The 23590-nt window shown below is 37.2% G+C and overlaps 1 protein-coding gene across 1 annotated transcript; it reads left to right on the top strand.

The window, feature by feature from the left end:
- The first annotated feature begins 6163 nt into the window (after positions 1 to 6163).
- LOC122315508 (protein transport protein SEC23-like) lies at positions 6164 to 23568 on the top strand. The gene is made up of 12 exons (XM_043131451.1): positions 6164 to 7262; positions 7358 to 7531; positions 8398 to 8559; positions 9435 to 9577; positions 16240 to 16315; positions 16443 to 16615; positions 16741 to 16822; positions 19060 to 19137; positions 19862 to 20023; positions 20181 to 20444; positions 21101 to 21205; positions 22967 to 23568. Exons 1-12 carry the CDS (start codon positions 6510 to 6512, stop codon positions 23111 to 23113), a joined length of 2319 nt encoding a protein of 772 aa, XP_042987385.1. The 5' UTR covers positions 6164 to 6509; the 3' UTR covers positions 23114 to 23568.
- The last annotated feature ends 22 nt before the right edge of the window (positions 23569 to 23590 follow it).

Raw genomic sequence — 23590 nt, forward strand, 5'->3', positions numbered from 1 at the left:
GTTGCAGGATCAGTAATAATTTATTGGTCATAAGTATTTCTTTTGGTTGTCTATAGTTGGGTATGGGGGATGAGTTGTGGTTGGTTTTGATGAAGAAGGAAAGACGAAAAAGGGAGAGGGAATGGCTTGAAATCTAGATGTGGAAGATTTCCTGGTTGAGAAAAAGTTTGGGAGTGATGCATTTAGATAGTATACTTGATGAGTTAATGAATTGCCATAGAAGAAATTGTTGTTATAAGGATGGTTTATGGTAGCAAGGGAAAAGCCGTGCATGTTCTATGACTGTGAGGACTAGATATCAGAATGGGCAGCATAGCTATGGATAGTGTAAGAGTGTGGTACCAGGTAAATAGGAATGAGGAAGTTATTCTTGGTTTGTTATGTTGTTGGTTTGTTAAGAACACAAGGGTTATGAGTGCTCTTGGCTTTGGTTTGTGGATCTGTTCTAATGGTCTAGCATGATTTCGTGAGCTAACTATGAACTTTTATTTGGTTGATTTGACCAAAAACAGCCTAATATTACCAAAAACATTTCTTTAAAATTGAAACAGAGTGTGAGAAACATCCCAAATTGTTTAAATTCAATGTTTTTGGTAGTGCATTTTTCATGGGTGCTCTTGCTACTTGCTTATTATTATGCATATATAATTTAGGTTATCCACTTTGTAGCTCATGATCTGATTATTAAAAATGCCAAAAGCTTGTTTTTTATCACCTTGTAATTTGCTGCTTCTATTGCAAGCAGGGTCTGTGTGAGTTTTCATTCATGTTGTCTTAAATTTTTAAATGCTTTTTTCAATCTAGAAAAGTTATTTCCCTAATGCTTGTTTCAATGTTGATTCCCTAATGATTTGGGTAGTCTTCTGAATGTGGATCACCCTTTTCCTTGCAGGTGAATTGTCGTCCAAAAGGTTGTGCTATTTCTTCAAAGAATTTGCCACAAGAAATCATGATTTGGGTAAATGATTTGGTATTTATTGTTTATAAATTGGTAGAATTGTGGCTGGACTCTCCTGAATGTCTATTTTTGCATTGTTTGTGTGTTTCTATCGAGATGTTTTAGGGTGTGAAACTTTGTGAAATTGTAGAGTCATTTGTGAAATTCCAGTTTTCTAGTTTAAGAAATTGTAGAGTTATATATTTATTGTGAAAACCTGGATATTCCTTGAACTAGAAAGAAATTCAATGTCATAGCTTTGCTTCCATGAAAAAATAGTTGAAAAGTAATAATTTTATTTTTTAATAAAGTTATTAATTAATATATGAAGTGTATTTGTAAAATATTAAAAAAATCAAATATTATTAAAATATATAATACTATATTATTATTTAGAGTTTAAGATAGGTAGTTCAATGTGGACTAATCTAGTTAGAAATCCATATTATTGTCAAAAGACCACATTGGAGTTCCATTTTAGACTTGGCAATGCCATTGCCAATGCTCTCATGAGTTGTCCACTGATAACGTTAATTACAATTCCTTTGTGGGATGATAATGCCGAAGTTTTAAGTTTAAAGGTATGCAATGCCATGTTGACACATCAGACTCCTCATAGAAAACTCCTGCACTACATCACATCATACAAAAGCCAAACTCCCACTTTCCCCTTGTACGTGTTTTCCTCCTTTGAAGAGAGACCCACTTCGACACCTTCACACTTTGCACCCACCCTACTACTGCACGTAGTACGATTGTCACACCGGTGGAAGAGCTCCAAACCAGACCAGCACACCCCTTCAAACCGTCGTGTCAGGACATTCATGATCCATTGAAATTGGTGGATTCGAATAGGGCCTAAGCAGTCATCTCTCTCCCAAACTTCCAAATGTAGTGCAATTTGAAGGCCCTGTGGGAAGATATTCTTAATTAATTATTATCATCATTTTATTCTTGATTTATTCTCTTTCTTGTAAAACCTTAGTTTAGAGAATAAATAGATAAGAGAGCCCATGGAAAATGGAAACGCATAATAAGTCTAACCACAACGATCAATTTGATTTTCTTCATATATATATATATATATATATATATATATATATATACACACTCTAATTGCCTAGTAAAATAAAAATTAAAAAGCATTACAAACGCCTCATTTTGTTTTTATTGTAAGGTTTGGATTATTATATGGTCATGTTTAGATCTATGATAGATGGACAAGTAACAACATCTCTTATCTTAATGACATCAAATGAATATAAATTATAAAATATAAGGAAATAGAGTTTCTTTGCGATTTCATATGAAATGAGGCATGAATATAGTCATTTCGAAACTGTTCTTGGAGTTACTAAGGAAACTTTGAGCTTAAGGTGGGGTTTGTATAGTGAGATGAAATAACATAATTTTAAATGAAAGTTAAATAAAATGTTATTAGAATATTTTTTTAATAATATTATTATTTTGAGATTTGAAAAAATTGAATTGTTTATTATATTTTGTATGAAAATTTATAAAAATTATAATAATAAGATGAGATGAAATGAAATGAGAGAAGATGAGTTGAGATGATTTTGTTATCCAAATTGGTGGTGATTGAAAATATAAATTAAACTCTATGAGCTTTTATCTCCTATTATTGCTTGATACCTTAGTGGTAGAGCGGTAGACTATTTTAGTTAATTGGTTATGGGTTTAAATCAATATTTCAAATTTCGTACCGTATCACCCAGTATTTCTCATACCGGAATAGTGATAAGTACATGAAATGCATTTGTTTTGTGTCGGGTCAAATATCGGTCATATTGGTACATTTCGGTCAATACTAGTTGGTTTTCAGTATACCGACCAAAATTAGTGAATTTTTGTAATTAATGTAAAAATTCTATTTTTTCATAATTTTTACTCAAATTCTCACATTTGAAGCCTACTTTCTTAATTTTTTTAATCTCATTTTCTCGAGGACTAAGAATCAAATCTCTACTCCCATTTTCGTGATGAATATGAGTGATTATTTTTTTAAATAGTTGGATTAAGAACTTAGAAGTATTATTGAGTTTTATAAATATGTGCTTTAATTTTTTAAGACTTGCATTGATATTATTTTGAAATATAATTTATACATATATAATTAATTTATTATATATAGACTATCCCAAAACGATATCAATATCTAAATATTTTATTCTAGTGTTTTAGCCGAAACGACCACTAAAACCGTATTAAAAACTTTGGTTCAAATTCTGTACACTGAGGTTTAGGGGAACATTTCATAATTATGTAAATAGTGATGAAATAATTTGATTGGAAATGTTTTATTAAATTTTGAGAAATGAGAGAGAGAAAATTGAATAGAAATAATATATAAAGTTAAAAAATTATTTGAATATAATTGTTTAATATAATTTTTGTTTTAGAGTTTGTAAAAATTGTATTGATACTTGTGTTTTGTTTTGTAGTTTATAAAAGTTGTATTGATTTTTTTGTATGGATTATAATTGAGTAATGATTATATAAAGAATTTAAATTTGAAATTGAAAAATGTTTTGTATTTGAATTATATTTAAGAATAAAATTTTGAGAATTCTATATCTCATTTCTATATCTAAACATCTCCTTAGCACATGTTTGGACATTATGGAAATTTTTAAAATTCTCATAATTTCATTCACAACCATCACTTAAATACAAAACATTTTCCAATTTCAAACATTTAACTTTTTCATATAATTATTATTTAATCATTATTCAAATACAAAAACTAATACAATTTTTACAAACTTCATGGTAAAACACAAAAATCAACATAGCTTTTATAAACTTTAAAAAAATTATGCTGAAATAATTTTTTTAACTTTATAATATTTTTATTAAACTTTTTATATCTCTTTTCTCAAAATCAAAAAAAAATATTTTTACTTGAACTATTTAACTACTATTTACAAAATTCTAAAATATTTCAAATATTCAAACATGCACTAAATCAATGAGAAACTGTTATGCAATGGCTTAAAACTGGAATGTTTTGCCTTTTTACTTTGAGGTATTGCTAAAGATCTCTATGGCGGGCTATGTTAGTACTCTCTCATTTAAGTTAGGTACCGTTTGGATATAAGAAGCATTTTATCTTATTATTATAATTTTTTTAAATTTTTATATAAAATATAATAAACAATTCAATTTTTTTCAAATCTTAAAACAATAATATTATTAAAAAATAATATTATAATTATATTTTATTCAATTTTCATATCAACTCATTATCCAAACAACACCTTAGTTAGCTTAGCCATATACCAAATTATAAATAAATGTGATTTTATAACATATTATATTACTTATATTATATCTTATAGTTTTGGCTAAATATATTTATATTATTGTATACAAAAATTTTATATGCAGTCATTTTTATATATTTTTTTACAGATTCCATTGATGTGATTGATTGCATATTAAAAAGAAATTGATTAAGTTAATCATATTAATAAAATACGTAAAGAATATATAAAAGTAACTATATATAACATTACTTATTTGTATATTCATACATAAACTTACATCATAATTTTTTAAAGTTGCCAATGTATTGGACCTATTGGGATGTACTTAGCGATGGAGTAAATGAGCAAATGTTTGATTGAGAATCATGTAATGATAGTGTGATTCAACAATTACATTAGAAATATATTCTACCGCGTAACTAATGAAAAATATTTTGTTGAAAACCACCAAAAATAATACCAATTGAAATAAATCCAATAACAAATATTTCTACCAAATCGATTGACAATTCATTCTTTTATGATCAATAGCAAGATCGATATACGAGTTTTCAAGTTTTTGCAATTCATTACCTTAGTTTCCAATTTTTAGAAAATTGATCATGAATTTTAAAATACTCACAATTATGTACATATTTCAAATTTTTATTAAAAAACAAACGTTGTTGCACATGTCAATTTTTAATTGGCTGACATGTGACACCAAATCCAATATCCATATTAGCCAATCAAATGCGATTGTGCCTTGTGCTAATTAGGACTTAGGTTTTGACCTGAGTATCCATTATACCCGAGCCGAAACCTTGGTTTTAAACCTAGTTATTAACTCAGGTGAAACTAGATTTTTTGAAATTCGAACATCTGAATTTCAGGCTGCACCTAATTTTTTTTTTAACAAAAGCCTATATATTATTAATTTCTTTTCATAAAAAAATAATGTTGAAAAGCTTATCTAAAAGCCTATCTTTTATTATAATTTTTTTACAAAAAAAGCATAATTTTTTATTATATAAAAATCTATATTTTATTAAATTTTTAAGAAATCATGTTGAAAACCATTATACCAATCAATTGAACATTGTCCCAAAAAAAAACCCAATAATTATTTTATTTAAGGTTGAAGTTTTGTTTTAATTATTTATAAATAAATAAATCATCACTAGATTTTAAACCTGAAATCTAAGTTTCATATTTGGACTAGATTGGATAGATCAGAATTTTAAAAAGCGAGTTTTCAGTCAAAATTTGATCTGACAAAAAATTATAATCTAGTTTTGGATCGGACCGGGTAAGGAAAAAACCATATAAGTAGTCTTAGTGCTAAACTTGTTATTAATCGTGAACGAGATTTATTTTTAATCAAAAGGGGAGATGATGGTGACTAGCGTAGTTATCATCTTTAGGAGTGACCATAAGAGCTTATCCCCACTGTAGAATATCCGGTTTAAGCCATACCTATTACCCAATAGACGATCCCATCACCACAACACTACTAAGTTATCAACTAGTCCAAAACTCATCCCATAGACTTTGAGAAATGATATTTGTAGTCGTGATTGTGCAAGCGGCATGCAGTTGCTTTGAAAAAAATGAATTAATATGGGACTCACATGAAAAAACTAACTTTTTAATCGTGGACCCCACTCTTTTTTCAAAACGATTGCGCGGCATTTGCAATTTCACGACTGTATGTAGCATTGCTCCATAGACTTTTGGTTAGACACTACTTCTATAAGCAATTTCAACTTACGCCCAACTCGAATTCCAGACCTTGAGACTATAGAATATCAACTTATACCAACTAAATTAATAACCTTGGTGGTGAACAGGAAATTAATAGAGTTACAAAAACACATACTCATTTATTAATTTTATACAATTAAGCCTAATTTTCTTTTAATTATATTAGAGATTAAATAAATAAAATCAGTTAACCCTCCAGTCCCCCACCCACCTACGACTGGTTCTGTTGGCGTTACTGTACAAGAAGAAAGGTAGGAGCTGCTCATCTCTACACGAATGGAAAATACCATTTGCCATCGTCACAACCTCAATTTAGCATTTCCCCGCACAGACTCATAGAATCACAATTTCTCCTTCAAACCCGAGAATTCCCTTACGCCCCCCCTCTCGATCGATTGACTCTCCGTCGTGGCCCCTTTATCTCTCATCTCTCAAGGGGTTGCCTCTCTCCCTAGAGAACACAAAAATCTCGAATCAATTTCGAATCCTATTTCCAATTTCCTCTAGATTCCGCGGAGTTCGAATCCTTTAGAGAAAGAGAGATGTCGGAGATGGCCAACACAGATCCGGAGGGTCTCGATGGAGTGCGGATGAGTTGGAACGTCTGGCCTCGCACCAAGGTGGAGGCAAGCAAGTGCGTGATCCCACTCGCGGCCTCCTTCGCCCCGATCCGCCCGCACCCGGACATCATCACGCTCCCTTACGTGCCCCTCAGATGCAAGACCTGCTCCGCCGTCCTCAATCCCTTTTCGCGCGTGGATTTTGCCGCCAAGATCTGGATCTGCCCCTTCTGCTACCAGCGGAATCACTTCCCTCCTCATTACTCCATGATCTCTGAGACCAACCTCCCTGGCGAGCTCTATGCCCAGTACACCACCGTCCAATACTCCCTATCTCAAAACCCTAACCCTAACCCTAATCTCACTCCTACCCTTCCGCCCGTGTTTTTGTTCATGCTTGATACATGCATGATTGAGGAGGAGATGGGGTTCGTGAAATCGGCGCTAAGGCGCGCCATCGGGTTGTTGCCGGAGAACGCGCTGGTTGGGTTCGTTTCGTTTGGGACCCAGGTTCAGGTGCATGAATTGGGGTTCTCCGACATGTCCAAAGTTTACGTGTTTAGGGGGAACAAGGAGATTTCCAAGGAGCATGTTTTGGAGCAATTGGGGCTCGGCATTTCAGTCAGGCGAACTGGTGGACCGGGGTACCAGAAAGGCTTGCCGAATGGGTTTCCTAATTCAGGTGTCACGAGGTTTTTGTTACCCGCTGGGGATTGCGAGTACACTCTTAACGCGGTGGGTTTTTGGACCGTTTGGTGCGATTTGGTTATGTAGGGATGGTCTTTGATTTTGTTTTTTGAGTTCAGCTGTGAATTTTTTGTGCGTTTCAGCTGTTGGATGAGTTGCAAACGGATCAATGGCCTGTTCCGCCTGGGAGTCGGGCATCGCGGTGCACGGGAGTGGCTTTAAGTGTTGCCACGGGATTGCTTGGAGCTTGTTCCACTGGCACTGGTGCTAGAATTATAGCTTTGGTTGGTGGTCCTTGCACGGAAGGGCCCGGCACGGTAAAAAGGAAACAAAAAAAAAAAAAAAAAAAAAAAGCTATTTTGGACTCCTGTTTATTTTGCTATCTCTACTTTAACATGTGTTTGATATTATTTTGGACTTGAATTGATCTGCAGTTTTTTGACTCTTATAGTTTTTCGTCCTTACCTTATTCTGTCGAAGTTATGCTTGTTCATATATTTTTGTGTAGCACTAGGAATGCATGATATTATGAAACCAAGTCTTTGGTAGCGAGTGGTAACTGGTAAGGACCTGTACATTATTTTGCATATGGCTGAATTCAGCTGATATTATTAGGGTTTTATCTAGGCGATGCCTCACACCATAAGAATGGGACCAAATAGTTCAGGCAAAATAAATATGCGACTTCCTTGCTTGATTGCTAAGTCGTCAGATGAAGTGTTGTTTGTTGGGTCTCGCATTATAATTAATGTTCTTATTTCCAGTCCCATTTCCAATTGTGTTGGTCGCATGTTGACTTTATTTTCTAAGTTCATATATTGACATATATTTTTCCATATTTTCAGTGACCATTGATCTATTTATTGAAGCCTAATACCATGCCAAACCTAGACCCATGCATTTATGTTTGGGTTTGTAATTTTTCTGTTGCCTTTGTGTTTTGTCTCCACATGTCACCACAATCCACGCATCACCACAATCTGCATGAAATCACAATTCAAGTTCACTACCTCTGTGAATAGTGCATAGTCACCTATGCAGCATGATTAATATTAGGGAAGGAAAAAAGTTGGGGGCAAGAAGCTCCTTTTTAGTTATTTCTCTTAAACTGATAAATTTCTAAGGCGTTATTTTCTGTTTAGTTCACGGCGGTAAAGATATTGATTTGAATAAAGTCTTGCAGATTGTATCGAAAGATCTCTCAGATCCAGTACGATCACATAAAGATCTGGACAAGGATGCAGCACCTTATTTTAAGAAAGCTGTTAAATTCTATGAAAATCTCGCAAATCAGCTGGTCAGCCAGGGTCATGTTTTAGACCTTTTTGCTTCTGCACTTGATCAGGTTTGTGTCATTTGGATTTTTTTATTTCTGTTACAAGTTATGAGAAATTTTTATGTGCGCTTTCAAACAAATCAGTGATTGTTTATTTAGTTATTGTCTTTTACAGTTTCCTTTTATTTTTTCCATTTAGTCAAGAAATCTAAAAAACCCTTCCTTTATAAGTTCTTGTTATAAGGTGAAAATTTGGGTCCTTGCTCCTTTTCATTAGTGTAACGCGGTATTAATAGCTTACATGTGGTATTATCAGGGAAGGAAAAAGAGAATTGGGGGGGGGGGGGGGGATTGGGGTTCCTGTTTAAACATTGTAATAGGCCTGTTCTGGCTTCAAAGAAGTCATTTGATGCTTGTAGGAAAAAATATTTATTATTAATTTGAAATAATTGATGTCTTATGAAAACCTAATTCTAGTACTCATAAAAAATGAAAGCCTAATGGTAGAGATTTTTATAGTTCATTTTTCTGGTGCAAAGCGTTTTTGCATATTTTTTAATATACTCTTTATTTTTTTCTCATGTTTGAAGTAAAACATAATGTATTGTATGAGAATTCCATGTGTTCGTGCTGCCTTTGATTATTTTTTTGGGTGTTTTTGCGGTGACTATGGCATATTTATGGCCTCTATCAAGAATGCTTATGGTGACAACCAACTAGTACATTAGAGTCATGAATATTTACTTGATAAATGAAAATTTCTTTCTTTCTTTTTTTGCTTGATTGGCACTGAATGTCCGAGAAGAAAGTCCCAACTAATCCCAAGAGTGCACAGGCCCTTAGAAAATCAAAAATTTCCTTCTTTGATACATAACTTATCAATCACAATTTCCATGCACTGTAGATGTACTTATGCTTTGACTCTTGGCATTTTAAATATATAGGTTGGGGTTGCAGAAATGAAAGTTGCAGTCGAAAAAACTGGTGGCCTTGTTGTTCTAGCTGAGAGTTTTGGTCATTCTGTGTTTAAAGATTCTTTCAAGCGAGTCTTTGAAGAAGGGGAACAGTCTCTCGGCCTTTGTTTTAAGTGAGTTCATCATTGTGGAACACTTGAGGTTTCCTCTTCTTCTACAATGTCTTGTGACCTAATTATTTTCTTAAATTTGCGCTTTGAATATCCTTTTATTTAAAAGTGAAATTGTTCCCGCGATTTTGAATTTCTGTTTTCTTGTAACTTGTTACTTTCTCTAGTACCACTTGAACTTGGTTATAAATACATTTCATACTGTTGATGTTGCAGCACCAGGAACACTGTCCTTCGAATTTTTTTTGATCAGTAAATAAGAGCTTTATTAAAAATATGCATAGCCAAGTACATGGGACATACAAGAGCAACACCTATGCATTAGTGTCTAATGATACAATACGGTTCTTTGATTTTGACTTCACTGGTTGTAGATGTAGCTGTTTTCTTGCGTAGGCCTCTCTTGTACTTGGGCTTTGCCTTTTTCATTTTAAAAGTAAAATCTTCAATTACTTATTGGAAAAAAAATGGAGCCATTTTCTGGCTTGGAACTAGTGGCTTTTTTTTTTTTTTTTTAATAGGAAACTGTTAAGATAACTAAACGAGGAAAAACTCAATTGGAAGAATGAAGCGTCTCATAAGAGAGAACTTAAAAAAGGAGATGCAAAACATGAGAGAAATTACTTCTATGCAACAGAGAAAGGAATGCAAAGAAAACATTTGTGCCAAAGCTTGTAATAGTGCATTTACTATAAAAAAGAAGCTTCTCACCGTGCGTCTCCTCATGGAGAAATGGCTATTAAACTGCTCCCAGAAAAGGAGTGAACTCTTTCATTTTCTAATTTAGATGTATGTTGATATTGGTCTGATCCATCTATTTGTGGATTTTCTAAATCGAGTGGATATCCGTGTTGGTTTATCTGGAACGCAATGTTTGGAGAGATAGTGGTAAGAGTCAAAGAGAATTGTGTTTGCGAGAGTAGGAGCTAACTTTCGCATCTCTGAAAGAGGTTGGAAGGAAAAATATGAGGTGGTTGTGTGCCGTAACACGGTGCTATGGCTCGTCCATGTTCTGGAGGAATGTCTGCGAGGGGGGAGAAAGGAGGTGTATTCCGTGGTAAGGGAGGGTTTTAGGAGTTTCATTGCACAACGCTGCACAAATCACCGTGGGCGTTATCTCTCGGTTGCAGAGTACGGACGTGAGGGAAGAGTTTCCCTTCTCTGTTTTCAAGAAGGTTCAGGTGGACGGGGTTGGAGGAGTCTAAAGGAACTAGCTCAGGAGATGACCAGGTTGAAGGAACAGGTAGTGAAGGTTGCTGGGGCTCAGGCGTATAGAACGAATGTGAGACAATCCAACCTGACGTATGCAGAAGCTCTCACGGTGGCGAGACCAGTGCACGGCGAGAAGAAACCAGGTGACTACGGGCGGGATGGGGTTGAGTCTCGAGCCATCCAAGCTGTACGGGGTGCAGGTTATGGTAGGCCTAAGGTTGGGCAGGAGACGTGGGTGAGTAGTAGGCGACTGTTAGACCTGCAGGGGCAGTTGAGAAAAATGCAGCGGGAATTGCAGGAGGTACGTGAATATGTCGGGATGAGAAAGGATGTTAAAGGGAAGGGGAAGATGCAGTTTGCTGAGGGTGTAGTGGACTCGGGGCCGTTTCTAGGGCCAGACGGGCCCAGGTGTGGGCCTCAGCCTCTCTCGGCTAAGGAAGGGGACCTAGGGCCTGGGCTTGGGCTGACCCAGCCCACTCACATCCCGAGCCCTGAGACCGGCTCACCCTTTATTTCGCGTGACCCAGGGCCTGGGCTTGGGCTGGCCCAGCCCACTCGCATCCAGAGCCCTGACCCGTTGTCCCTTTCGCGTGACCCGGAGCATCTTTCACTTGACCCGTTAGCCATCAACGTAGTCTCGGCTACGCCCGAGCTCGTGTTGTGCTCGCCGGCGAATGACTTGCCAACGGCGACTCCACAGAACGTGCCGACGGGAGCAAGGGGAAATTCCGGCAAGGTGCCGGCAGCGAGGGGTGTACAATACCCTAGGCAAATCCTTAGCGTTTCAATTCCGGCAACGGCAGAAATTTTTTCCCCACTCCGAGATGGCCAGACGATGCCGATTTATGCAGGGGATCAAGAGGGAGGTGGATTGGAACTCTCAATCCTTTCAGAAAGTGATTCGGAGATGGAAGTTTTGGAGGGGGAGGGGCCCGACAACTGTAACCTTTCGGTGGAGGGGGTTTTTGAGGTTCCTTTTGATGGTGAACAGATGGGGCTGGAAAACATAACTCTAGATGGAGTTTTTCAAGGAAACCAGTTAAATAGAATGGAGGAACCCACTCCATTGAATTTCTGTTTTCCAGCTCAACCAAACGTATCGGATTGGGTATTTCACAAGGTGAAAGAAATACAGAAAATAGTGGGGCTTGAATGTGAGGGGTACGAGGAGCAGTTCATGGCCTTGTTTACAGCAATTGAGGCAGGGCATAAACAAAAAAATAAGGGTGAATCAAAGAAGCACCGGGAGCTCAAAAGACTGTCTTGGTCTATGAACGTGGAGGGCAGCTCTAGTAGGAGTAGAGTAAAGGGGAAGGGGCAGACTGTTCTTCCATGAAACCAAAAATAGTGTCCTGGAACGTCCGTGGGCTTAATGATGCAGATAAGCGCTTGCGGATAAGGAATATGATTAGGGAATGGAAAGTGGACATTGTCTGTCTGCAAGAAACTAAGTTGAATTATATTGATAGGGGAATTGTGCGAAGTTTATGGAGCGGGGTTCATGTAGATTGGGCTTACTTGGCATCAAATGGGGCGTCAGGAGGAATTGTGGTATTGTGGGATAGACGTGTTGTAGAAAGGGTGGAGGAGTTTGTTGGAGATTATACGGTGGCTTGCTCTTTTAAGAGTGTAGCAGATAATTATCTTTGGGCTTTTGCAGGTGTTTACGGCGCCAATTTAGACAAAGACAGAAGCTTGTTATGGGATGAACTTGTTGGGATTCACAACTGGTGGGATCTCCCTTGGTGTATAGGGGGAGATTTCAACGTTGTGAGATTCCCAAGCGAAGCATCGGGAAGTAGAAGATTACGGCCAGCAATGGAAGCTTTCTCGGAATGCATTTTCGATCTGAACTTGGTAGACCTGCCGTTAGCTGGCGGTACCGCTACATGGTCTAATAATCAGTCATGGTCACGACTGGATCGGTTTTTAATTTCACCGGAATGGGAATGTCATTATCCGGAGGTTTGGCAGAAGCGGTTGCCCCGTATTTGCTCGGATCATTGGCCGATTTTGCTCGATTGTGGAGGAATCCGTAAGGGTCGTCGGCCGTTTAAATTTGAGAATATGTGGCTGAAATCGGAAGGGTTTGTGGATAGGGTAAAACAGTGGTGGTCTTCCTACCAGTTCCAAGGTACTCCCAGTTTCATTTTTGTGGCAAAAATGAAAGCTCTCAAAAAAGATTTACAAGTATGGAACATGGAATCCTTTGGCAACGTAGGGGAAATGAAAAAAGCGAAGTTGTTAGAAATCCAGGAGATTGAGAGACTGCAAGAGGTACAACACCTCACTCAGGCGGAACAAGAGAGGAAGGGTGAGCTGGTTGCAGAAGTTGAAAGGTTGATTCTTTTAGAAGAGATGTCTTGGCGCCAAAAATCAAGGGCTCTATGGTTGAAGGAAGGGGATCGGAGTACGGGTTTCTTCCACAGAATTGCAAACTCACACAGGAGAAATAATAATATTGAGATGTTGAAGGTGGATGGAGAAGAGTGCAGAGATGTACAGGTAATCCAAAATCATGTTGTGGAATTCTATGAGAATCTACTCAAGGAGCAGGTGGGATGGCGGCCTCCACTGAATGGGCTGGATTTTAACACCATAGGCTTGAGTGATGCATTACGCCTCGAAAGGGACTTTGAAGAGAGGGAGGTTTTTGAAGTAGTGAGGAAAATGGCAAAGGACAAGGCACCAGGACCTGATGGCTTCTCTATGGGTTTCTTTCAGGGTTGTTGGGAAGTTATTAAGGAAGACCTGCTGAAGGTCTTTCATGAGTTTTTCAGCAATGGAAGATTTGAAAAAAGCCTTAATACAACGTTCCTTGCTTTGATACCTAAGAAGGTGGGGGCGTCGGAAATTAAGGATTTCAGGCCTATTAGTCTAGTGAGTGGGGTGTATAAGATAATCTCCAAGGTACTTGCGAATAGACTGAGCGAGGTGATGGGGAAGATTGTTTGTCAACCTCAAAATGCTTTTGTAAAAGGAAGACAGATCCTGGATGCGGGGTTAATAGCTAATGAATGTCTTGATAGTCGAATGAAAGCCCAGAAAATAGGGATAATGTGCAAACTTGATATGGAAAAGGCATATGATCATGTTAACTGGGATTTCCTCCTTCATTTATTAAGGAGGTGTGGTTTTGGAGAGCGATGGAGAACATGGATCCATTGGTGCATTTCATCGGCAAAATTCTCTATCTTATTGAATGGAGTCTCAGTGGGTTTTTTCCATAGCTCACGTGGATTGAGACAAGGGGACCCACTATCACCCTTGCTATTTGTCATAGTCATGGAGGCGTTAAGCAGGATGCTATCGGCTTTGGTCGCGAATGGTGATATATCAGGCTTCCCGATCGGAACCCCGAGTAGGGGTATTATCAATATCTCCCACTTATTATTTGCAGATGATACTTTGATTATGTGCGAAGCAGACCAAAGGCAGGTTCAAGCGTTAAAGGCCCTACTTTTTTGTTTTGAGGCAGTCTCAGGATTGAAGGTAAATCTGGACAAATCAGAATTGGTGCCAATCGGGCCTGTTCCTAACACTCGCCTCTTGGCAAGAACGTTGGGTTGCAAGATAGCCTCTTTCCCTCTTACTTACTTGGGGCTTCCGTTGGGGAGTGTCTCGAGGGCTTTTTCAATATGGGATACAGTGATTGAGAAAATAGAGCGGCGGTTGGCGGGGTGGAAAAGAATGTACTTGTCCAAAGGTGGGAGAATCACTTTGATAAAAAGTACATTATCTAACTTACCTACATATTTCTTATCTCTATTCCCGATACCAGCAAGTGTGGCAACCCGTATCGAGAAGCTCCAACGAGATTTTCTGTGGGGGGGTTTGGGGGATGAATTCAAGTTTCATTTGGTTAAATGGAAACAGGTATGCCGCTCTATCCCGGGGGGAGGTCTGGGAGTTAGGAACCTAAGGGTTTTTAACCGGGCACTATTAGGCAAATGGCTATGGAGATTTGCCATGGAACCAGATTCTCTATGGAAATTGGTCATTGAAAAGAAATATGGAGGCTTATGGGGAGAGTGGTGTACTAGGGAAGTTAGTGGGGCTCATGGAGTTGGATTGTGGAAACACATCAGAAGAGGCTGGGAGGTGTTCAACCGCTTTGTTAAGCTTCAGGTGGGTACAGGAACCAGGATTAAATTCTGGAATGACATATGGTGTGATAGTAGGGCTTTAAAAGACTTGTACCCCTCTCTTTTTCAAATGGCAAGTGTAAAGGATTTATCAGTGGCAGATGCTATGGAGGTGTCGGGGGGACAGATTTCTTGGAGCATTAATTTCGATAGAGCAGTTCAGGATTGGGAGATGAGTAGCATTGTTGATTTTTACAGTTTTATTTATGCTATAAGAGTTAACAGCCAGCAAGAGGATATCATGTGGTGGATTCCAGCAAGAAAAGGAACTTTCTCGGTCAAGTCTTTCTATAAGGCTCTCACCCCAGAGTCCAACTCTCATTTCCCTTGGAGAAAGATCTGGAGTCACAAGGCACCTCCAAAAGCCTCTTTCTTTGTATGGACAGCCTATTTGGGCAAGATTCTTACCACTGATAATCTAAGGAAAAGAAGGATCATTATCGCAGACTGGTGTTGCATGTGCAAAGGAGAGGGAGAATCGGTAAATCATCTTCTGTTACATTGCGAGGTAGCAAGGACTCTATGGAATGAAGTGTTCGTTCGTTTGGAAATGGTTTGGGTGATGCCAAAAACGGTGGAGGCAACGTTGGCTAGTTGGCCTAGCATAAGAGGCAGACAACCGATCAGAGCTATGTGGAAGATGATCCCTATTTGCATCTTGTGGAGTTTGTGGAGGGAGCGCAACGAGCGGACTTTCGAGGACAAGGAAAGATCTATAGAGGAGCTTAAATTCCTATTTTTTAGAACTCTTTGTAGTTGGGCCATTGCTGTAGATTTTAATGGCATGGCCCTTCGAGATTTTCTTGCCTCTAATGTATCCACTTAGGTGGGGTATCAGAGTTGTAATTCAGGCTTTTTGCCATTCTTTGATCAATATAATTATTTATTTATCAAAAAAAGTATCCTCTTTCTTTAAGAGCAGGAAGGTGTATGATCTATTAAGGAAAATGGTGCATTTTTTCTAGAATGCATGTGTATATCTTTAGTGCCTCCAGACAAGGGCTTCACACTGGGGACGGGTGGGAGAAGAAATAAATACTTTTGAAGCACATTTCTCTAGAAAGAAGGAGAATAATAAGAGGGAAGAAAGAGGAATGGAAGGGAAGATGAAGCGGTTTTTGGGGGGGGGGGGGGAAGAGGATTTTGCAGGTTCTAGTATTTGTGCCTTGCACAATTGCTTCACTGATGCAGAATCTTTTAAACTTTTTTATTCTTTTACTTTGGCCTTATGCTGCTGTTTGCACCATTCATGGTCTATATTTTTGCTGTACTTAATTGTCAAGCTCATTTGTGACTACTTTGTTTCAGTGGTACACTTGAGATCAATTGTTCAAAGGACATCAAAATTCAGGGGATAGTTGGACCTTGTACATCATTGGAAAAGGTTGGACCATTTAGTACTAAAAGCCATATTTTATTCAGAGGCCTCATATTTGGGGTTTGTTTAAGGTCCATTGAAATAAGACTGAACCAAACTTTTGAATGGTGGTCTTGGCACTGGTATGTTGCAGAAAGGACCTGCTGTTGCTGATACGGTCATTGGGGAAGGTGGTACAACAGCATGGAAAATGTGTGGTCTTGATAATAGTACTTGCTTGACAGTGTTTTTTGATCTTTCCTCAAGTGATCGGTCAAATGCTCCGGGAACTGTAAATCCAATGTTGTACTTGCAGTTTCTCACAAGGTACGTCTGTGGATTGCATCAATGTGGGACTACCATATGTTCATGTGTTTTCATGAACTTACAGGCCTTTTTTTCCCTTCATATGGAATATAATCAAATTTTGATGGTCTTATATGTAATTGCAGTTATCAAAACCCTGAAGGTCAATTAATGCTTCGAGTGACAACTATTAGTAGAGCATGGATAGATAGTGCAGTTAGCTCAGAGGTTTGCTACTTCAATTTCTGTGTCTTCTTTTTTATTATGTGAAGGTCATTTGTCTGCTACTGTTCAAAAGATGACCTAACCCTTTGTCCCCTTTTTGCATGTACACACATGTTTATTTGTTTATTTTAAGTCCCGATTCTTCTAAAACTATAAATTTATGTGGGATTCAGTGGGTTCAGTTTACTGGCTAAGATCAACCACCAATGTCAATTCATGTGAGACTCACTGTGTCAAAATTGAATGCTGGGTATGTCGTTCGGTTAAATGATTGCTGGCACCCCCCCCCCCCCCCCCCCCCCCTTTTACATTTTTCCAGTTGTCATATAATAGTTTATTTAATTGTGGCTGGAGGATGCACTTTTTGATATCTCATGTGGACTCTGATAAAACAAACTAATTTTTGGCAAGGAAGATTGGTTGATGGTGGAGTTCCTTCTGGATATCTATTGGGCATGTATATACAGATAAGCATGGTGTAAAGCTTGTAACAAAGAGTGTCTGTTGTTGCTGAACTTTTTTTTTTTCCTTTTTTTCTCAAGTAGAGCATAACTTAAAAGAAAGTCTTGTAGTTGGAATGAAACTATGAACAAGCTTTATACCTCCTATGGCATTTCTGTTTTTGTCCTAATAAGGTGAGTTAAGGTTTTATTTATGGCTGTGATTGCCACTTTGGACACACCTCCTGTGCATGGGCATGCACACACGCTAGCACCCTACACATGCATTTTGTACACGTGTGGACATGTTTGTGCAATCTTATAGTTACTTTTAACCGTTGTTTTAAATAAAATGTTTTTTTTTGGGGGGGGGGGGGGGGGGGGGGTGTTGGAATGTGCACTGCCATAGCCAGGTTGAATATTTCTAAAGCATGCGCATATTAGATGTGTTTGACATGTGTGTTCCATGGTGCCGCCATTTTGGTTGGAATTTTATTTTGAAGCCTTGTGTTTTCAATAACAATGTGGAAGCTTGAGCAGAATGGATGCTTCTAAACATGGCTATGTCTTATTAGATTTCAGGTTGCACATTTTAAGTTTAGATTCATGGCTGTCATGTGCTTGGTATGAGCTAGTGACATAATGGTCATATTGGGATTTTTTTAGATAGAAATTAATATGAAGTGAAAAGTATGTTAGGGGCTAATGTAAACATTTATAGACTTGTATAATGGAGTAGGGCTCAATATCTCATCTTTTGTTTATAGATGATACTTCAGTATTTTGTGAGGCAATTGAAGATCACCTCTGTTACTTGAGCTGCTTATAAGCCTTCTCTGGTTTAGAATTTAATTTGGCTAAGTTGGAATTGCTTCCAGTTAGTAGGGTTAAAAACATACATATGGTGCAATTCAAGTATCTCAAATTATGTATAGAAAAGTTTGAAATATGAATTTGTTGACCACCTTCAATAAGAATGTGATATGAATCTAAATAGTTTCGATAGGCCTGCAATTCATGTATTTGACCTCAAATGTTCTGTGTTAGTAATGGTGGATAATTTTCAGAATCTGTTTTAGTTTTCTGGTGTTAGTTTTCTTTTTGTTTCTGGAAGTTGTTGGTATTTCCTTTGTATACGTCCTGTGTACTTGGGCTTATGCCTATTTCTTTGAATAAATTATTACTTATAAAAAAACAATGTTCTCATTTTTTTATAAGTAAAATTTTCTCAATTTTTTTTTTTTTTTACCTCAAATATTCTCGTCTATGAAAAAGATAAATACCCTCAAGTTATAAGGTCATGACAGTGGTGGTGTTTTGTGCAGAGTCGCAATTTTTTTTTTTTTTATAAGTAACAGAGTCACAAATTTAATACAAAATACTCGTTGCTCTCTTATTTATTTCCATTCAACTGAATAAAGTAAAGAACTCATATGTTTATCTTTCAACTTTTGTATTCTTCTTACAGAGCACAAAGATGAGAAAGTCAATATATGATTAGATTTATCATATTTTGAGACGAAAAAAAGGACTCTTTTATCTAACAACCCAAAAAAGAAATATAATTTTGAATAAGTTGGAAACGACACAAATCGGTTAGAATCGGTTTGATGGGCTGATTGAATTGGTTCTGTGAACTATTCAAAAAATGCACTAAAATCAGTATGTTTTCAAGAAAAAAAGGACTCTTTTTCGAGCCATGTTTGAGGTTATTTATCCATTATTACTGTATAATTAAAGAATATGTTTGAAATCCATGAAGTGGAGGTTAATGTTGACGAAAAATTATTGCCTTTATAGGAACTGGTACAAGGATTCGATCAGGAGACTGCTGCTGTTGTAATGGCAAGATTGACTTCCTTGAAAATGGAGACAGAGGTATTTTACAGGATTTTTCATCAGCTGTTGATTTTTCATATGTTCTTTTTGTAACAACGCAAGGAAAAGCTAAAGCTGCATTTGAGTATATACTTCCAAATAACTAGTCAATGTACTAATTGGAACCCATTATAATCATTATAAACCACAAAGACTCCTCCCAAGCAATGAGATCCCCCCATTCACTGATCTCTTACAAAACTTGGGGTACAATGGATTAACCACGAGAGGGTTGTGAATGAGATCTCATATTGCATGGTAAGGAAAAGTTATTGCAGTATATAATGATTTCATGTGGTTTGTAACATTGACTAGTTATAAATACAGAAGTGGTTTGGACTATCCTTCGGTTGTTACACTTATTAGTCAAGTATATTTCGCTATCTGTTGTATGCCTAATTTTTTGCTGGTGTTTATTTCAAGGTTCATATATTTCATTTGACACAGTTTCATTCGTGTTGGAATAGATGATAGTGGGGAGTTTAATGAGAAAAGAGAGAACAACAGATATTTGAAACTTGATTTTTCGTTGTAGAATAATGCTGCATCTGACCATTTAGTTCATAGGAGTTATAATGATCTAATTCCATTTTAATCAATTCATTTTCTTATTATCTTTTACAAGATGTTGGGCCTGAAGTTTTTGGGTAAGAACACACATTTGGATTTCTAAATTCTTGTCTCTTAAAGTATCACACCTGATGATGGATCTTGTTCTAATCAGGAAGGGTTTGATGCTACACGGTGGTTGGATCGGTCTCTTATTCGTCTTTGTTCTAAATTTGGTGACTACCGGAAGGATGATCCTGCATCTTTTACATTAAATCCTTCTTTTTCATTGTTCCCCCAGTTTATGTTTAATCTGCGACGATCACAATTTGTACAGGTTCTCTCTCTCCCTCCCTCTCTCTTGATACACGTGCATGCATGCGTGGCGCGCACACACACATGTATATTGTTCTGAGTGATCTCCCTGATATAGTAATTGATGTGTACATTTGCATCTAACATACTTTTTGGGGGTTTTGGTGGGGATGTGGCAGGTTTTTAACAACAGTCCAGATGAGACTGCCTATTTCCACATGGTGTTAAACCGGGAAAATATCACAAATGCTGCTGTTATGATTCAACCATCTTTGATATCATATTCATTCAATTCGCTGCCTGCTCCAGCATTGTTGGATGTGGCTTCCATTGCAGCTGACCGTATTCTCTTGCTGGATTCCTATTTCAGTGTTGTAATTTTCCATGGAATGCAAATAGCTCAGTGGCGTAATGCAGGATACCATAACCAGCCAGAACATCGGGTATCTATGCATAATTTGTCTAGAGGAACTGTTGCAATTTTAGAAGTTGGCTTGGAATTTATTGTCATAAGTATATGTTCTGCAGATATTTGTGTTACCAAGCTTCTTAAAATGTTCTGAGCATTTCTTTTGGATTGTTTGATCAAATCCATTATGGAAGTCTTTACAAGTTGTAAGCTTAATTTCCCTCTTTGTGAGGGTGGGATTAGCATGGGTGATGCCTAGAAAGTTTACTTCCTAGCAAATTGGAGGGGCCTACATGGCAATCCACAAATTGCAGCAATATGGAAGGTTGCTCGATTTGCCTTTTGTGGTGCCTTTGGAGGGAAAGGATCAATAGACAATAGATTAGCTTTGAGTCTCTTTCTTTAATACTTTATTTCAATGGTCAATTGCAATAGATTTTAATGGACTAAGTGTCCACAATATTCTTGTATTGGTTGTCGATCAGGCTTAGGTTGTCTCTTATATGTGTATATATATATATATATCCTGTGTATGTGGGCTATGCCTATTGTTCTCTTTAATAAAATCATTATTACTTATCAAAAAGTTGTAAGATTAATTTCAGCGATTACTTACCTGGGTTGTGCATTTGTGAAATAAGCTTTCTCCATCTAACTGAATATTTGTATATATGTGCATTTATCTTTCAGGCATTTGCACAGCTATTGCAAGCTCCTAATGATGATGTCCAGATGATCATTCGGGAACGTTTCCCTGTCCCCAGATTGGTGGTATGTGATCAGCATGGCTCCCAGGTTAGTACATTTATTCAAATCTCAGTTTTTTGAAGTTCCGCTGTTAGTGATTCTTCTTCCAGAATGAATTTCATCTAACAGTCACTGATGCTCAACATTCCTAAATCGTCTCTAGTCAATGAATGTTACTAAAAGCTAGATATGCAATTGTTTACATGATTGAAAACTGATTCTGTAGTCTGTAGAAGCTAGGTATGCACTTTTTTTTTTTTTTTAAATAAATTACAATTCCATTTAAATTGTAATTTGTTTACATGTTTGATCAAATTACAATTTAAATGGAAATGAGAGCTAACCATTGACTTCTGCCACTCTCTTCCTGAAAGGCTGGTGATTTCATTGCAGTTAATTCTGCTCCACTGTAGATTTAGGAACTCATTATTACATGTAACATATGTTGGGTCCATGGTTATTCAGTTGATGATTAACTTTTATCTTCTACAATTTTAATAATGAAGATCTTTACCTTATTTTTTCCATGATAGTACAATTTGGGATAGTTGAGGTTTTTTTTTTGGGGGAGGGGGGGTTAATTACTGGTCTATCTCAAATATTCAGTTCTAGTAATTGCTCTATTGTCGTAACTTCATTTATGCCCTCTTTCTGGCACATTTGACGTTACCCTTTTAAGGAGTCTCATGCTATTTATGCCTTTTGGCTTGGCCAAGTAAAGCTTCTGTATCCTTGGCCTCTGCTTTACATTCTACATTGTAGTTGTTTTGTCCTTTAATTACACTCAACAAATTGAACCTTGATTTAGTAATTGTAATCGAGGAATCAAACGATCTATAATATGCACATTAAGTTGGGGCTTGAATTTTGTCCATCTGTTAATAATATTTAGTTGACTAAGGTGAAATACTCCCTCCTAGCCATAATCTGTGAGTTCTATCTTGGGCTACCCAACAAATACACGGGGCTTTTAAACAATGAGTATTTATTACATTTAACTTCTTATATTGTTCCTAAAGTCGAACCTTATTCCTACATGACCTGACTGATTCAATCAGGCACACGCTATATGTTTTCATTTATGCTCTTCTGGTGGATGCTTGTCAAAACAAGACTCTGAGATTGGTTTTGGCAGTACAAGAAATCCCCTTCAGACTTGACAAACATGCAGAAACAATTGCTCTCATGCTCTTTCTCAATTCATACCAATAATAGTGCATTTTTTTTTTTCATTCCTCTTCCTTCTAAAATAAATTCCTTTTTTGAACTTCAAACTAAAAAAAGAAAAAGCTAATTTTCCGTGTTCTTTTCACTTCGTAAGTCTTCCGTCTTCCATGACTTAAAATGTCTCTTGCAATGTCCATGGGACTTCCATCATGAAAATAATTACGGTTATGAGTGCAAGTATACAAACTGTCCATATCAATCAACTCATTTTCTAGATGCACTCACTGTTGTTACCTGGACCCTTTTGCTTTACTATGGGGTACTGTGCCCTAACAAAAACCAGTAATTTTAGCATATCACTTGAAGTAGCCTGGTCTTGGCTTAGGTGGTAAAGGGGATTGAGGTGGGGGTAGGACTAGGTCTTATGTTTAGATCTCGCAGAAAGTAAAATATCAGTTTCTGATGTATGCATACTGCAGTCTTCAAATCCACGGCATGTCCAATACACTCAACTGGTCTTGTTGATGGTTGATCTTCGTCCCCAAAATTTTTCATGTGTAGTTGAAGCAGTGTGGTTGATATGATGCCTTAGCTTTTGTCTTATGTGAAGCGTGATATGGTTTGTTATCCCATGATGAACAGGCTAGATTCTTATTGGCAAAATTGAATCCATCAGCCACATACAATAATGCTCATGAGATGGCTGCTGGGTCAGATGTGATCTTCACAGATGATGTGAGCCTTCAAGTCTTCTTCGAGCATCTTCAAAGGCTGGCTGTGCAATCTTGACAGCAGAAAAGGGTTGAGAGTTATACACTTGCTCTATGGGTTTTGTTTTGAGTAGATTCCCATTCCTATATCCTTCTGTTCATTCTGTTTTTCCCCTTTCTTTCCATTGTTTTTTTAAAGATGAGAGATCAGACCCCAGATTATTTGAAAAATAAAGAAATCATGTGTTATTCTTTGGGGGGGCTTTATGGGGGAGGTGCTGCTGCTTCCTTGGAAGAATAAGGGGAGGGAGACAGATGTCGGTTGAATTTTGAGTTATAGGGAAAGAAAGGTGTGATGGTAGTGTAATTTAGGGGCTTCAATAGCGGAGTCAATCAGGAAGATATAGTCTAAAGATTTTATTTTCCATCTTCACCTTTTTGTATTAAACCAAGATCTGAGAAAGTATGCCTTGTGTATCTGAATTTTTTAAGTTATATACTTAAGAGATGGGATTGATGCTCTTAGGTTGGAAAGTTTGGAAACTCTGGTCACTCT

The sequence above is a fragment of the Carya illinoinensis genome, chromosome 1 (assembly GCF_018687715.1).
Source record: "Carya illinoinensis cultivar Pawnee chromosome 1, C.illinoinensisPawnee_v1, whole genome shotgun sequence".
In the NCBI taxonomy this organism is placed as follows: Eukaryota; Viridiplantae; Streptophyta; class Magnoliopsida; order Fagales; family Juglandaceae; genus Carya; species Carya illinoinensis.

Coding starts and splice junctions, on each gene's coding strand:
- LOC122315508 (XM_043131451.1), top strand. CDS start 6,510: ATGTCGGAGATGGCCAACACAGATCCGGAGGGTCTCGATGGAGTGCGG. Junction 16,823..19,059: donor ATAGTGCAGTTAGCTCAGAG/GTTTGCTACTTC, acceptor TTGCCTTTATAG/GAACTGGTACAAGGATTCGA. Junction 20,024..20,180: donor GACGATCACAATTTGTACAG/GTTCTCTCTCTC, acceptor GGGATGTGGCAG/GTTTTTAACAACAGTCCAGA.